The sequence below is a fragment of the Oryza brachyantha genome, chromosome 11 (assembly GCF_000231095.2).
Source record: "Oryza brachyantha chromosome 11, ObraRS2, whole genome shotgun sequence".
In the NCBI taxonomy this organism is placed as follows: Eukaryota; Viridiplantae; Streptophyta; class Magnoliopsida; order Poales; family Poaceae; genus Oryza; species Oryza brachyantha.
In genome coordinates, this window is record NC_023173.2 from 16204743 (window position 1) to 16218608 (window position 13866).

The window sequence follows — 13866 nt, forward strand, 5'->3', positions numbered from 1 at the left end:
TTACTTGTGTTATCCTCGTGTTCTTTTAAATCAAAAGTCAGTACACTGCTATAGATGTGAAGAAAATGTTCAAATATTTTGATTAATAGATTTTTGGCTATAGACTGCTATATAGAGTATGTGGATGCTTGGTCTGCTATGTGAATTGAGTGAATGTTGGTGAGGTGGGTTTGTGTGAGGTCCAATCGGGGCTTCGTCTCCATACTCCTTATGTATGGTATAGTAAGGAAGTTGTACTCGACAAGAAAATATTAGTAGTCTGATCCGAGTATGATTCTACCTGACTGTTTTGCCCAAGGACTCCGAGGAATGCTACTTGGCTTCTACCAAAGCTTTTTATATATTATCCACACTTATCTCCCTAGTTTAACATTGACAAGGGGAAACCGTAGGTACAATTACAAGATACTAGAGGGATATACGATAAAAATGCTTGTGAGGCCAATAGACCCTAGGGGGAGTTAGAAGCTAGACAATGCAAGTCTCATCAAGTTGACATTGGAGAGTCCCGAGAATGCCTAGCCACCGGTATCCACTCCCGTTCTAACATGCCGATATAGTTGTATACTAGATTAGAGTTTTCTCCTTGTATGTTTTACTCATGCGAGATTGATATAATGGTGAAACTGTCTCCAGCCGATAGAAGCAGTGCTATTACTCATCATTACGGGGGCTAACCTGTATAAAAATTCAGCGCCCTTCTCATTGCTAACTTTTCACGCATAACTTTGCATCAACTGAACTCTATGTTCTCAAATATCGTAGTTGGATCACTGTTTGATGACATGCACGAATGGAACCCTACCAACCCACATGCTAATCAGTTTCAAGCCCACGTGCACATGTCCTTTTCTTATTTTGAAGCCTATGTATTTGTCGGCCTTTTCACTTTGGCTAATGAGTACATTCAACTAATACATTCAACTTATATAATGTTAAAAACTTTATAAAAAACTTTGTGCATTGGAATATTTGGGATGCAAAATTTATATATAGAAATATTTGGTTTTAAAACTCTATCCATATAAACATTCAGATTAAAAAAAATGCCAAGCCCACGAACATTATACATAGGAATATTGAGCATTCAAACTTTATAGGTAGAAATACTTGTTATACAAACTTTATACTCTACATATTTGGTATACAAACCAAGTATAAACTTTATACATAAAAATATTTGAACTAAATGAAAAAAAATACAAACACTTGATTGCCAGATGGTTCAGCCCCAAATGAACCCATAAAAACTCCAATTGATTGAGCCCATAAAAACTCCAAACAGTCCCACCAACATCCCTTGTATTGCAAAAATAAAAACATCATAGCTCACAAAAACATTGCTCGGGCAAAAAGGCTGCCCGAATTGCACGAGCGGGTCTGTTAGGGCAACCACAATGTGACATAAGAATAAGCCATAAGCCCTTATGACTAGCACACTATACATTATAAACTTTGGCCATAAGACAATGATGACAAAAGTAGCCTTAAGCTTAAAGCTTGACCTTAAGAAATAAAATAATAAAGAGAAACTAGTTTATTTGTTAGAGGTAAAAGTTGGATTTTATACATAGATGTGGGACCCATCTTAATATATTTCTTGTTTTAACCATTGTGCCAATGACCATACTGTATGGTGGGACCTACCTTATTTTCCTAAAAACATAAACATTGATGATGACCTTAGCCTTTTCATGTGGCAAAAAAGTATATACGTTATTTATACCACGTACTCTCTGTTTCAAAATATAAGTATATATGATTTAAATATTATACTAAAATATATATATTTTTGGTAATAATTATAGTACTAGTGTACTACTTCTCTCATTAGTTAGTTCTTATACAAAATTATTTCTACTTCATTCCCAGCCGTACCCTTCCATCAATATCTATTCTTTTATAAATGGGCATCAAAGTCTTCTGTTTCCAACCTTAACATCAGTGTTTAAAATATGCTTATATCGGTGGAAGAAACAAAACAAGAAAATATCGAGTCTACCTCAATCATATCCAATTGATTGACAATCCAAATTGGACGAACTTTTTTTTTACAAGCGATGTATTTGTATACACAAGATCAATATAATCGAATAATTAAAAAAGTTTCGACGAAAACACGTCACAGAATTAAGCACAAAGAAAGTTAATTTAATTTCTGTATTCTCTGCAATCCTCTATTTTTTTTCCCTTTCGAATTCCACTGAATCAATCTACGGCGCGAGCTATGTATATGTACGTGTATGTATGTACGGCGGCGTGCGTACGTAACGTAGTATACGTCAGTGCTTGCCGCCGCGGTATCGCGCGTCCTTGGTGAGCACGGCGACGGAGACGGCGCCGGCGGCGAACGCGCAGATGGTCGCCGACGTGGTCACCCTCCAGCAGAACGCGCCGGCGAACTGGCAGAACCCTCCGTTCACCCACTGCCCGGCGACGTCGACGTTCGCCCCCGCCACGCCCAGGTACAGCGGCGCCATCCTCCGCACGGCGAACACCGCGCCGGCGGCCGAGAAGAGGAGCCCCATGGTGACGACGTCGAGGAGCGTCACCACCCAGTTCCTCTTGAACACCGACAGGTACAGCGCCGCCGCCGAGCACACCGCCGACGCCACCGTGGCCACCACGAAGTACCTGTTCGATCATCAGCCAGCAGCACACGATCGAATCTTAGCGAGCAAGCCAATCGATCAATGGAGCAAAACCCTAGCTAGCTGCCGCTGGAGAAGCTTACACGAAGGCGCTGTATCTGGTGTAGGAGACGCCGACTTCGCCGTAGGGGAAAACCTGGCTCGCCGTGGCCATCACGACGGCGGCCGCCACCGACAGCCCGACCACCGCGATGCGGAAGAAGAGGCTCACCGCCCTCGCCAGGTCCACCTCCGTCATGGCCGGCCGGCCAACCAGCCCGTCACCGGAGACGACAGAGACGATCGACAAGCTAGCTAGAGCTACAAGATCACTTCACGTACCCCCAACCCCAAAGCCAAAGATGCAAGCGATCCACACAACGGCCAATCGCTCCGAATATTTATTCAGATTCATGAGCATTTGGGCTGGGCAAGCAACCCATATACTGCCCACTCACGCATTCAAAGATCACGCATGCTTAAATCATTAAAATCTGCAGACGTGAGATTAATTTGTTGACATAAAATATGGCGCTTTGGAGATTTTGGATCGTGCATGTGGCATTGGATAATGAAGAAGATTAGATCAGGGATTGTTACAAGTTGGTGAGCGAGACAGACTCAACTGCCGAGCTACATACAGCTAACTACTATACTTGCTTGTCCACATCGATGAATAACCTTAAATATATATATTGAATTCTTTGTGCCCTTTGTACGAAACAACGGTCAAGCTTGTTAACTGGGATACGAATTCAGAAAGCTTTTTGTTTATTTCAAGAGTTGTTCAACGGCCGAATGACAACGATTGATTTTGACTTTATTTGTAATCAGCGTGCCAGTAGGAACAAGTTCAAATTGTTACTGATATTTTAAGTGAGATCAAGTCGTTATATAGAACGGATTTGGGACAATATGTATACATCTCAGCTTCCTTTGTAGAAAAGATAACCGCAGAACAAATAGGACAAAATTTGCTACATGCCACTCAAAAATCGTGTAATTTACTAATAGACAATGCAAAAACTTAATTGTCACCGCTGAAAGATAATTTTAAAAACGAGTAATTTGCTGAAGGAAACCGAAATCTATTTTATTATGTTCAGGGCCAAGTGGAGTTCTTCCTTCATTCCACACTATACTTAAAGATTTTTTTTTGTCTTGCCTAAATTCATATAGATACTAGTGAATCTATGCAAGACCAAAAAATTTTATAATATGAAATGGAGAGAGCAATAAATTTTTTAAAGGATGAGAATGTTCATTGGTCCACGCTTTTTTAACCTGGTGCTACAATGAACATGGAATTATATATGATGCATGGCAGTAATGTACTTGTGGTTATAGTAAATTAAGAGTGGCATAATGTCTAAATGAAAAAAAATTAATAAACTTTGAAAGAACATCAAAAATACAAAAAAAAAATCCTAAAATTTTGGAAATTTGGGAAAGCTACAAAATATACTTTTGGCCACCGCTCTATGGTTATAACTTATAAAAGATATGGGAGATATGGCATGATAGGACCAAATAAACCCGAGTAACATGTACGTGCTGGCATTAATTAGAAGCAAATTGGTCATTTCAAAGCGATTCCTCTCACTAATTGGATCGATAATTATACAATTAGCGATGAAAATAGATTGGGTCGGACGCGGGTAAAGCAAATCTATGCTCAATCCGATAACCGTATTTGCACATTCAATACATACCCGATATGGTTAGTGGGTAAAGCTATATGTCCATATCCATACCCGCGTGGCACAAGTATGCTCGATGGACACCCAATGAATTTAACATGAGTAATATCTCAGTATATATTTTTAAAAAGAGGAACATGATAAATAAATTGTGAAATTATTATTAACGGTTCAAAAGCAACAAAAGTTATCACTAAGCTAACAAAATTTCAATAAAATTCAACATGTTAACAGGCTAATGAAAAAGAGGAACGAGATGTAGACCAAAATCAACATAACATATATATCAGGTCAGACATGATTTACCCATGCATTGGTAGGTGTGGGAATGGGCCAAGATCCGTGGGTTCTTTTATAACTATATTTAATTCTTAAAAAGAACTAGCTCAAAACTATACAATTTTATTTTTAACCTATTTTAAATCCAACATTTAAATTTTATAGAAAAAATTGTTGAACCCATTACCACACCTAAGGGTAAACTATAAAATCCAACTACCACCAAGTTTTTGGTTGTGTGTGGGCATGGCACACATAAAATTTTTTTAAGCCATAACCAATTGGAGCGGGTACTGTGGATACCCGAATCTATAGACAAAATTGTCATCTCTGTATACAATAATGGCTATTATGTCCTTGAACCGATTACCAGATTTTTCAAGTGTCCTCTAGCTATACTGTATATGTTTTTGTTATATATCTACCAGCAAATTACCCAGACTTAATTGATTATCCTACCAAAATTTACCAACAAATAAACAGAATCTACTTAAATTTATACAACTGTTTTCATAGGCATCCAAATGACTTTTCACACTTTCTGGAAACAGATTACCTGATACTTGATACCAACAACTCCGTGAATTTTTTTTTCAGCAAAGTCAACTGCTTAACCTCCATCGTCAAGCAAACGTAACTGAAACTGGCGTACCAACATTCCATAGTGACGTATATGTATGTACGTGTCAAACTTGAAGGATTAAAACACTAGGATTCATAAAGCGTACAATGATGTACTCCCTTCGGGGTTGAATAGATTGATAATATCGCTAACTTTTTAACACACGTTTAATCATTCACTTTAGTTAAAAACTTACGTATGTAATTATATACCCAGACGTGTATGAAAAGTTAACGATATCATGCATTATAATCAATGGGAGGAATATACATTTTGTGCCGTAAAAGCATATAGATAATCTGGTGACAAAACCTTATACATGATCACAAGTGCTGAATAGTTGTAGAGAGAGGAAACCCCACGTTAGAACGCTATATTCAGTGTCCTGCCCTCCCCCCCCCCCCCCCCACACCCCACTGAAAAGCTATAAATATTACTCCCTCTGTTCTATGATATAAGATTTTTTAGCCTTGTCTAGATTCATATGGATACTAATAAATCTAAATATATATATATAAATTATATATATTCATCAATTGATGAATTTAAGCAAGGCTAGAAAGTCTTACAATATAAAATGGAGGTAGTATTTCAGTCTAATAAGTGTTTCCTCCTATTTTAATAGATAACATCATTGATTTTTTGTCGCATGTTTGACTATTGTTTCATTAAATTTTTTGTTTAATTATCATTTTTTGTTGGGATTATATTTATTACTAAATATATTTTAATTTTAGATTATATTTTTCACATATTTACATAAATTTTTTTAAATAAGATGGATGGTTAAATGTATGACAAAAAGTTAACAGTGTCATGTATTAAAATATGGATGGACTTTATACAGAAGTTGTTACTGATGCATTGCTAATGCTATGATTATAGGCAGCTATTGCAAATCCAAAGGCACTACATACAGTACATATATACTTTACAATCTGTGAAACCAAAAGAGCGAAAATATTTTATCAACATGGAACAATCTGAAGAACTAGTTCACATGCAGTGTTTAGGCTTTAATTAAAGGGCTTTTCCTAATAAGGTGGGCCCAGGAACATGCTAAGGCCTATTTAGGCCCAAAACTCGCCCAGTGAAGGCCCAGCAGTGGTCTGTCCTGTACTTTGTGCAATCAGTGGAGCCCATAAGTGAGAAATTTCTTTTCATTTCTTGCAAAAGTTAAATCGATTACTAGGAAAATCCTATGAAATTCTTACATATATTCCATGGAGGCGTATGGTACAGTACCTTCAAAATACACAAGTACTTAGACTGATAGAATTAATACACAATGAACAAATTAGGCAGAAGAAATATGCAGACTCATTTTCTTCATGTACTTGCCATAGTAGGTAGAACAAGTGCATCTAGCTCTGCTTGCTTTGATGTACTTGCACACTGTGGCAACTTGCTTGCTCACTGTTGGTAGTTACTTACCTGATTTTTCGGTTAGGATTTATAAATTAAATTCTTCTTCCTCGTGCATTTATTTTTCCTATTTTTATTGAAAATACACCTCAAGGATTAATTTATGGTCTTTTTTGCATATTAAAATTTACTTAATTATCCTTTTAATATATGAAACATTATATCAATAATCAGTATCAATTTTCCAGTGGATAGGGCTGGGTAGAAACGTGTCACATTCAGTGTCTTGTACGCAAGCTGTCGATCAAATGATTGCTGAGAACATGGAGAAATTGAATGTGTTCTGGTGAAGGAATATGATTTATCTTTTGTTTAGTCTCAAATTGTTTGTTGCTGAGAGCCTAAGAAGAAGACTTGATCATAGACGACTTGGATTACTTACAAGTGGGGTATTGTTATTTTCTTGTATGAGAAAGTACAGATCATCTAAAGTTGTGTGAACAGAAAAGGATGTAAGCCTTTGTTTAATTTATTGTTCTTAATTATGGTAGTTAGATTTGTCAAGTACAAATGGTGTGGTCACTCTCACAACAATATAAATTGCAAACTGGGGTTGAATAAATGGATCATTATTTTGTTTTACTCCTACTCCCTTTTTTATGATGCAAAATCTTGAGTCAATGTCTAGTGCATGCACAGGAAGGGAACAGTCAAGGCAACCTAACCTTTTTTTTCAGAAAATTTCAGTTATGTATAAACTTTAACTTTGGTAGTGTATATTAATTCGTAGGAAGAGATTTGTACAGATGCTAAACTACTTTAACAGCTTCGTAAAGAAAACGACAGGAATAGCATCAATAAACTTCAAAATTAGTACCCAGGCAAAATTTTATAAAATTTTGAGCCTGGTTATACTCAAAGTCTCAAACCCTTCTAGCTAGTTACCGCTTCTGAGGTGTGAGTGGCAACAAATTTACCATTTTTCAACAGGAGGCACCTCGAAAGGGGATTAAACAGATTTGGTAAAGAGTGGCAAACAGTTAAGTCACATTCGATTTACTACCTCCATCTCTACTCCATGCCTATATGTTTAATCCCATTGACTATTTTATAAATATTTGACTATTCATCTTATTTAAATTTCTTTTGTCAAATATGTAAAACTATATATGCATAAATATATATTTAGCAATAATAAAAATAATTAATAATTATGTAAAATCTATGAATAAGACGAATAGTCAAACGTGTATAAAAAAGTCAACGGCGCTAATATTTAGAAAACGGGGGAGTATTTCATAATTAATGGCCGGCATCTGTATCAACATCCTTCCGTCTCACATTTCCAATTTTCACTTTTCGTTTCCATGTTCTTAAAATCTTAAACACTTCGACCATATCATTCAGGGACGGATCTACCACCAGGGTTAGGGAGGCTTCACCCCCTCTAACCCTATCTGTATTGTTGAAGCTCCCTTAGCCCTCGAAACAAAATTTTTAGGATTACTAAAGAAATAAAATGGCTAGAAATAATTCTCTTTTATCTAGCCATCTTAATATTTTTAATGAATCCGTAACTGATATCGAGAAAATAATCGACATGGAAACTAAACGGATGAACCAATGGTGGCAAATGGCACCAATGCGCGGCCGGGCCATCGAGCAGATCAACTCCCGGCGGTCGCACAGACGTCGACGCCGACCCTCCGGCCGCTGGACTCCACGGGAACGACGACAGCGCTGTGTCGAAGAGCTCGGCCAGCGATGTCGCTGCCTTGCCTGTCCCTGCCTCTCGCCGCCGCCGCCAGTCACTCTCCGGCCGCCGCCTGAAGAGCTGCTTGTAAGATCATACTCATGATCTATATTTTGTGATGAACAATTGGGTTGTAAATTGATAGATTTAGTTGGTAAACAGTTATTATGTTGGTGTGAGTGTGTGTGACTAATGCGGGTCAGGTTGCGATATCTGTGCCCAGAAACGGTTTGTTTGTCTCTGTGTGTGCAGGTGACTTAAGGTCAACTGTGGTCAATGGCTGGTAAGGACCATGACTAGGTTCAGGGAAGAACTGAGGTCTGGATGGTCGGGATGCGGACCATGACTAAGTTCAGGGAGGAACCGAGGTCTGGATGGTCGGAATGCCATGTGACATGGTTGGAGTAGAGTCGTGATTCTCGGAGGTCAATACCAGTCACCGGCGGTGGGATCGTGACTAAGCTCAGGGAGGAGCTGAGGTCCGGACGATCAAGGATGTCGGGTGACAGTGTTGAATACGAGATGGCACATGGTGGAGGAACACTGTGTGGGATGGAGTCGTAACGGGCTTCACATGTTGCATGTGTAAGCATTGGAAAAATCGCGAATTAAATCGGATCAAGATCGGATGAGAAAAAGCGAAAAGGAGTTGGTCGGGTACTGTAGCCATGCGGGTACTGTAGCGAACCCGGATTACTGTAGCAGAGTCGGACTACTGTAGCAACCGCGCACTGTTCATGTTCGGACACTGTAGCGCGCGGGTACTGTAGCACCGAGGTTTGGTTTTGGATTCTAATTAGAGATAATTTTGGAGATGAGTCCTACTAGGATAAGGAGACTGATTCCTAGTCAGAGATAGATTTTGTTGATATAAATAGGTACCGAGGGGTATGTCCTCGGTACGCTTTTTGGAGATTTAGAATTAGAAAATTAGAGTTGAATAGTTGTTGATTCTAGATCAACAATTTTGAGAGGAGTGCTGTTGTTGCACTTTGAAAATACTAGTTGAAGCAATAAAGTTGAGAGCATTCAATCTACAGATTCTGCTTTCATCTAACGGTATTTCTCTGAATCTCGACGATCTGATTGACGGCACAGGAGCAACGCGATCAAGTTAATTTCAGGAGCGGCGTAACCAGATTGGCGGCATAGGACGGCGTTACCAGAGGTAATCACAGGAGCGGCTAACCAGAGGTAAACTTTTATTCCGCGAAAGATTTTTGGGTTTTGGTTTTCTCTACCATTCACCCCCCTGTGGTAGGTCTGTTTAACTCTGTTTCGATCCTACAAGTGGTATCAGAGCCTCGTTTGCATCTTTTTTTTGATTTGATCTTCGGTTGCTATGGCTAATAAATTTTCAACTAAGCCCCATGTGTTCGATGGTACTGATTTTTCCTATTGGTGCAAAAAGATGAAATCGTATATTATGGCTGAGGATTATGATATTTGGTTAAAAGTTGAAAATCCCTATGAAATTCCTGATCAGATTAATACTGCTGCTCGAAAAACTCAATTTGAAAATAATTGCAAAGCTCGTAATATTTTACTTAATGGAATATCTCGTTCTGATTTTGATCGTGTTTCTCATCTTGAAACTGCGAATGAGATTTGGACAGCCCTAAACAATTTTCATCAAGGGACTTCCAATATCAAGGAACTTCGCAAAGATGTTTTTAAAAAAGATTACATGAAATTTGAGATGAAATCTGGAGAGTCCTTGGATGACTACCTTGCTCGTTTCAATAAAGTTTTAAGCAATCTTCGATCAGTTGATGCTTCTTTTGAAACGAACTATTCTCAATCTGAAGTTTCTCGACACTTTTTGAATGGTCTTGATATGTCTATTTAGGAGATGAAAGTTACATCTATTCAGGAGTCTGTAGACATATCTGCTTTGACTTTAGATTCGCTTTACACTAAACTCAAAACTCATGAGATGAATATTCTATCCCGTAAAGTTGAGTCTATGTCTAATGCTTTGGTTCTCCTGCATCCTCTTTTGATAATGGCTCTTCTTCATCGGCACCTAATGCTTTTTCTGCGTTTAACGCCATGTCCGATGATCAACTCGAGCAACTCGAGGAGGAGGACTTGGCTGCGCTTATTAACAAGTTGTCTCGAGCTATGAATAATATCAGGTTCAAGAAAAGAGGAGGTCCAATTCGTTGCTTTGCATGTGGAGGGCTAGATTACATCCGATCTCATTGTCCCAAGCTAGGGAGAGCGAAGAAGGACGACAATGGAGACAAGTTCAAGGATGATAAGCCGAGGAGTTCATTCAAAGGTAGGAGGTCAAAGGAATCTCTCAAGAAGATGTTGGATCAAGTCTGCGCCGCCTTTGAGCCACTAAGCGATGTAGATGGAGATAGTGAAGAAGATGAAAATAAAGGAAGGCACATCTCCGGTGTTTGCCTCATGTCGCGTGATGAATCAGATTCAGAGGATGAGGACAATGAGGTTTTGGTTTTGGTTTTCTCTACCATTCACCCCCCTCTGATAGGTCTGTTTAACTCTGTTTCGATCCTACATCATTACCTGGACCGCTGAACGATCGAGCTGTCTAGTACTCTAGTCACAGTAGGAGGCGATGCTGCTCACTGGGTCGATCGCCGCCGGCGGTGCTGGGCGACGGCCATGGCCACCATCAACGCCGACGACATAGCCACCGTGGCGACGCGCACCGTCAGGCTGGCGCCACCACGCCGGCCTGAGCTCGAGTAGCTCAAGCTAGCTATCTAGCTCACTCCAAGACAAGGCGATGCTTGCATGAGCAGCAGTCAGTGTTAGCTAAGCTAAGCTAGCTAACCAAATGAGCAGACTCTAATTAATCAATCAATTAAAACCAACAAATGCATGATTAATTGAGTTTGTTTGTTAATCCGGGGTTGCCAACTCTGATAGCGATTCGATAATAATAATCTAAATGGTCGATGGCCAGTTAATTAATGCTAATGAGCGTATTAGATGAAGGCTACATGGTATAGTAGTAATTAAGCAACAGCTAGCGATCGATCACTGTCAGGAGCTAACAAATATTAACTCAAGTAGTCAAGTTGGGCAATCATTAATTCGAGGCCAGCTTACATGAGCCATTGACTTAGACATGCTAGCTAGCTACGCAAAGTTTGCCCCCGGTTTGGACCCATTGCCATGTTCAATCAAGAAATCATTAATTTTTTTTCTAACAACTTTTATGTTTTACATATTGTTTTTTCCATGGATGATTATTGCACGCATTCTTATCCACGGCAGTGAACTGTTTGTGCTTGCTCATCATAGAATAAACAGAACAAATTTGAATTTTGTCTGGTTAATGCAGAGCTAAATCCACAGTTGGGTTCCTGTCTCGATCAGCCACCAAAATTAATCTGATGTCACCTTGGTCAAATTCGACAGCAAAATGCAGCGATGGATTGAGACATGGTGGAGATGAAATACAATGGTTCAGGCAAGAGAAGAAACGAAATTAATTAGCTCTATCTGGAGCAAGACGAAGCTAGTGGCCAAGGTGCTGATACGACGTACTATATAAATCTTAACAATATATATTATAAGATATTTTATATTATAAGATATTTTATATTATATATATTTCTCATCATAGAATAGACGAAGCTCTATTTTATATTATAAGATATTGCTCATCATAGAATAGACGAAGCTCTATTTTATATTATAAGATATTTTAGTTATATCTAAATTTACTTGTTGATCAATATATATTATTTATATATTTTTTAGATATATTAGTATATATATAAATCTTAACAATGCTACAAAGCTCGCTAGCATGGAAGCAAGCAGACTGGTATGTATGGCAACATTTTGGACTGGTCCTATGGCAACATTAATTTTTGGTGAATAATAGAGGTTAGATTGGTGATGTGTCGAGAGGTTGAAATGGTATGAGAGACGAAATGCTCTTGTTCCTACTCGTCCATGTAAAGTTGTACCGAAGATTAAATCGGTTACTCATAAGTAACCGGTTGACTTGGCTGAATGGAGTTGCTAAAATCTCATCAACTATGTAGTCTATCCCAAAATAAACCAGATTCTTTTTTGGAACGAAGGTCGTATAGATAATAATATAGTATGCATCGAAACTGGTAGCCGGTGACCATGAATTATAACATTATATCTATTTAATTTGAATTGGTCCACAATATATTCAATCATAGGAGGCATTAAAACTAGGTGGCTATATATCGACTACGTGATTCTTATTCGTGAAATATGTCTTCTCTTCTGTTGATAATATTGGACGTCATGTAACTGACGTCGACCTAACGTGGCATCAAAAGATGTATTCTTTTGTGGTTCATTTCCGTTGACTACTGCGGTGGAAATGAATTGTAAAAGAACTCCCAAAAGAAGAGTTATTCTTTAAGGACTAATTTGTTTTAAAATAATTTCCTATAAATGATTGGCCTGCATTCTTATCTAGAGATAGAGAATCGTTTATGCTTGGATATAAAAAACAAAGACATTTTTGAGTTATGTTCGGTCTAGCTTGCTAAACCCATTAGTTGAGTTCATGTCTCAATCAGCCACAAAAATGAATATAATTTCTCCTTAGGTTTATGATAGCGAGATACGGTGACAAGAGCGTGGTAAAGAAAAATTAGCTTAGCTAGCGACGTAGAGAAGAAAAGAGGAGGAAGCGTCAAGCCGTCAACGAGGGTAGGGATGGAAATGGACTCTAATCTCTCGAGGGGAGGTGATTCTGTGAAAGGGGAATATTAATTGTTGGCATGGGTTTGGTCGTTTGGTGAACAAACGACATAGAATGAGGCAAAGAGAAGCGGCGGCCAAATTAATTAATGGAGTTAAATGACGTATATAAGAAAGTGATGTAGAGAAAGAGATGAGAAAATGATAGTGCTAGGGACAAATTATGAACCAGCATTCTTTCTCTTGATCCACAAATTCAAGATGTTAATTACTCCAGCACAGAAACTTCCATTCCTGTCCATTTCAGTGATGAAAGAAAAATGTCCTGTCAAAGACAAAACTATATACTAATTATTTCATCTTCGTTATTAAAAAGATAAAGTAAGGGTCAATTTGTTTTGTTTAGTTAATTCTCAGAGGCTGCATTAATGACTGCCCACATGCAGTTAATTGTTCAGAATGATTAGGTGCAGATCGATGCAAATTAAGGTGGTAGCAGCATGTTCCCGTCATTGCCGGCTTAAGCCATGGCAACTATTTTTTCAGTCGTAGACTTGTAAGCGAAGTTGGTTGGAAGTCTTCTCTATCGACCAGTTCATCACTTGCCACGTGTCAAACTATTAATTACAGCAGTACATTACATCCCATATATCACAGATTCTCACCAGCTCATACATGATCAGTTTCAATGCATAGTTTTATGATGCATAGTTTTATGGTATAATTAACAAGACTGTAAACTAGGTAACCGAGCTAAATGAGTTTTATGAGAATAAAACGTCTTTGTCATCTTATAAAACTCCCTTATTTAATGACACTGCCAAGTCAGCAATTTTATTGATGTGA

At 38.4% G+C, this 13866-nt stretch overlaps 1 protein-coding gene across 1 annotated transcript; it reads right to left on the reverse strand.

Annotated features, from left to right (window-relative positions):
* Positions 1 to 2003: 2003 nt before the first annotated feature.
* On the reverse strand, positions 2004 to 2889 carry LOC107305307 (CASP-like protein 1U1). The gene is made up of 2 exons (XM_040529158.1): positions 2735 to 2889; positions 2004 to 2634 (listed from the first exon to the last, which is right to left on the reverse strand). Exons 1-2 carry the CDS (start codon positions 2887 to 2889, stop codon positions 2283 to 2285), a joined length of 507 nt encoding a protein of 168 aa, XP_040385092.1. The 3' UTR covers positions 2004 to 2282.
* Positions 2890 to 13866: the final 10977 nt, after the last annotated feature.

Coding starts and splice junctions, on each gene's coding strand:
- LOC107305307 (XM_040529158.1), bottom strand. CDS start 2,889: ATGACGGAGGTGGACCTGGCGAGGGCGGTGAGCCTCTTCTTCCGCATC. Junction 2,635..2,734: donor ACCAGATACAGCGCCTTCGT/GTAAGCTTCTCC, acceptor ATGATCGAACAG/GTACTTCGTGGTGGCCACGG.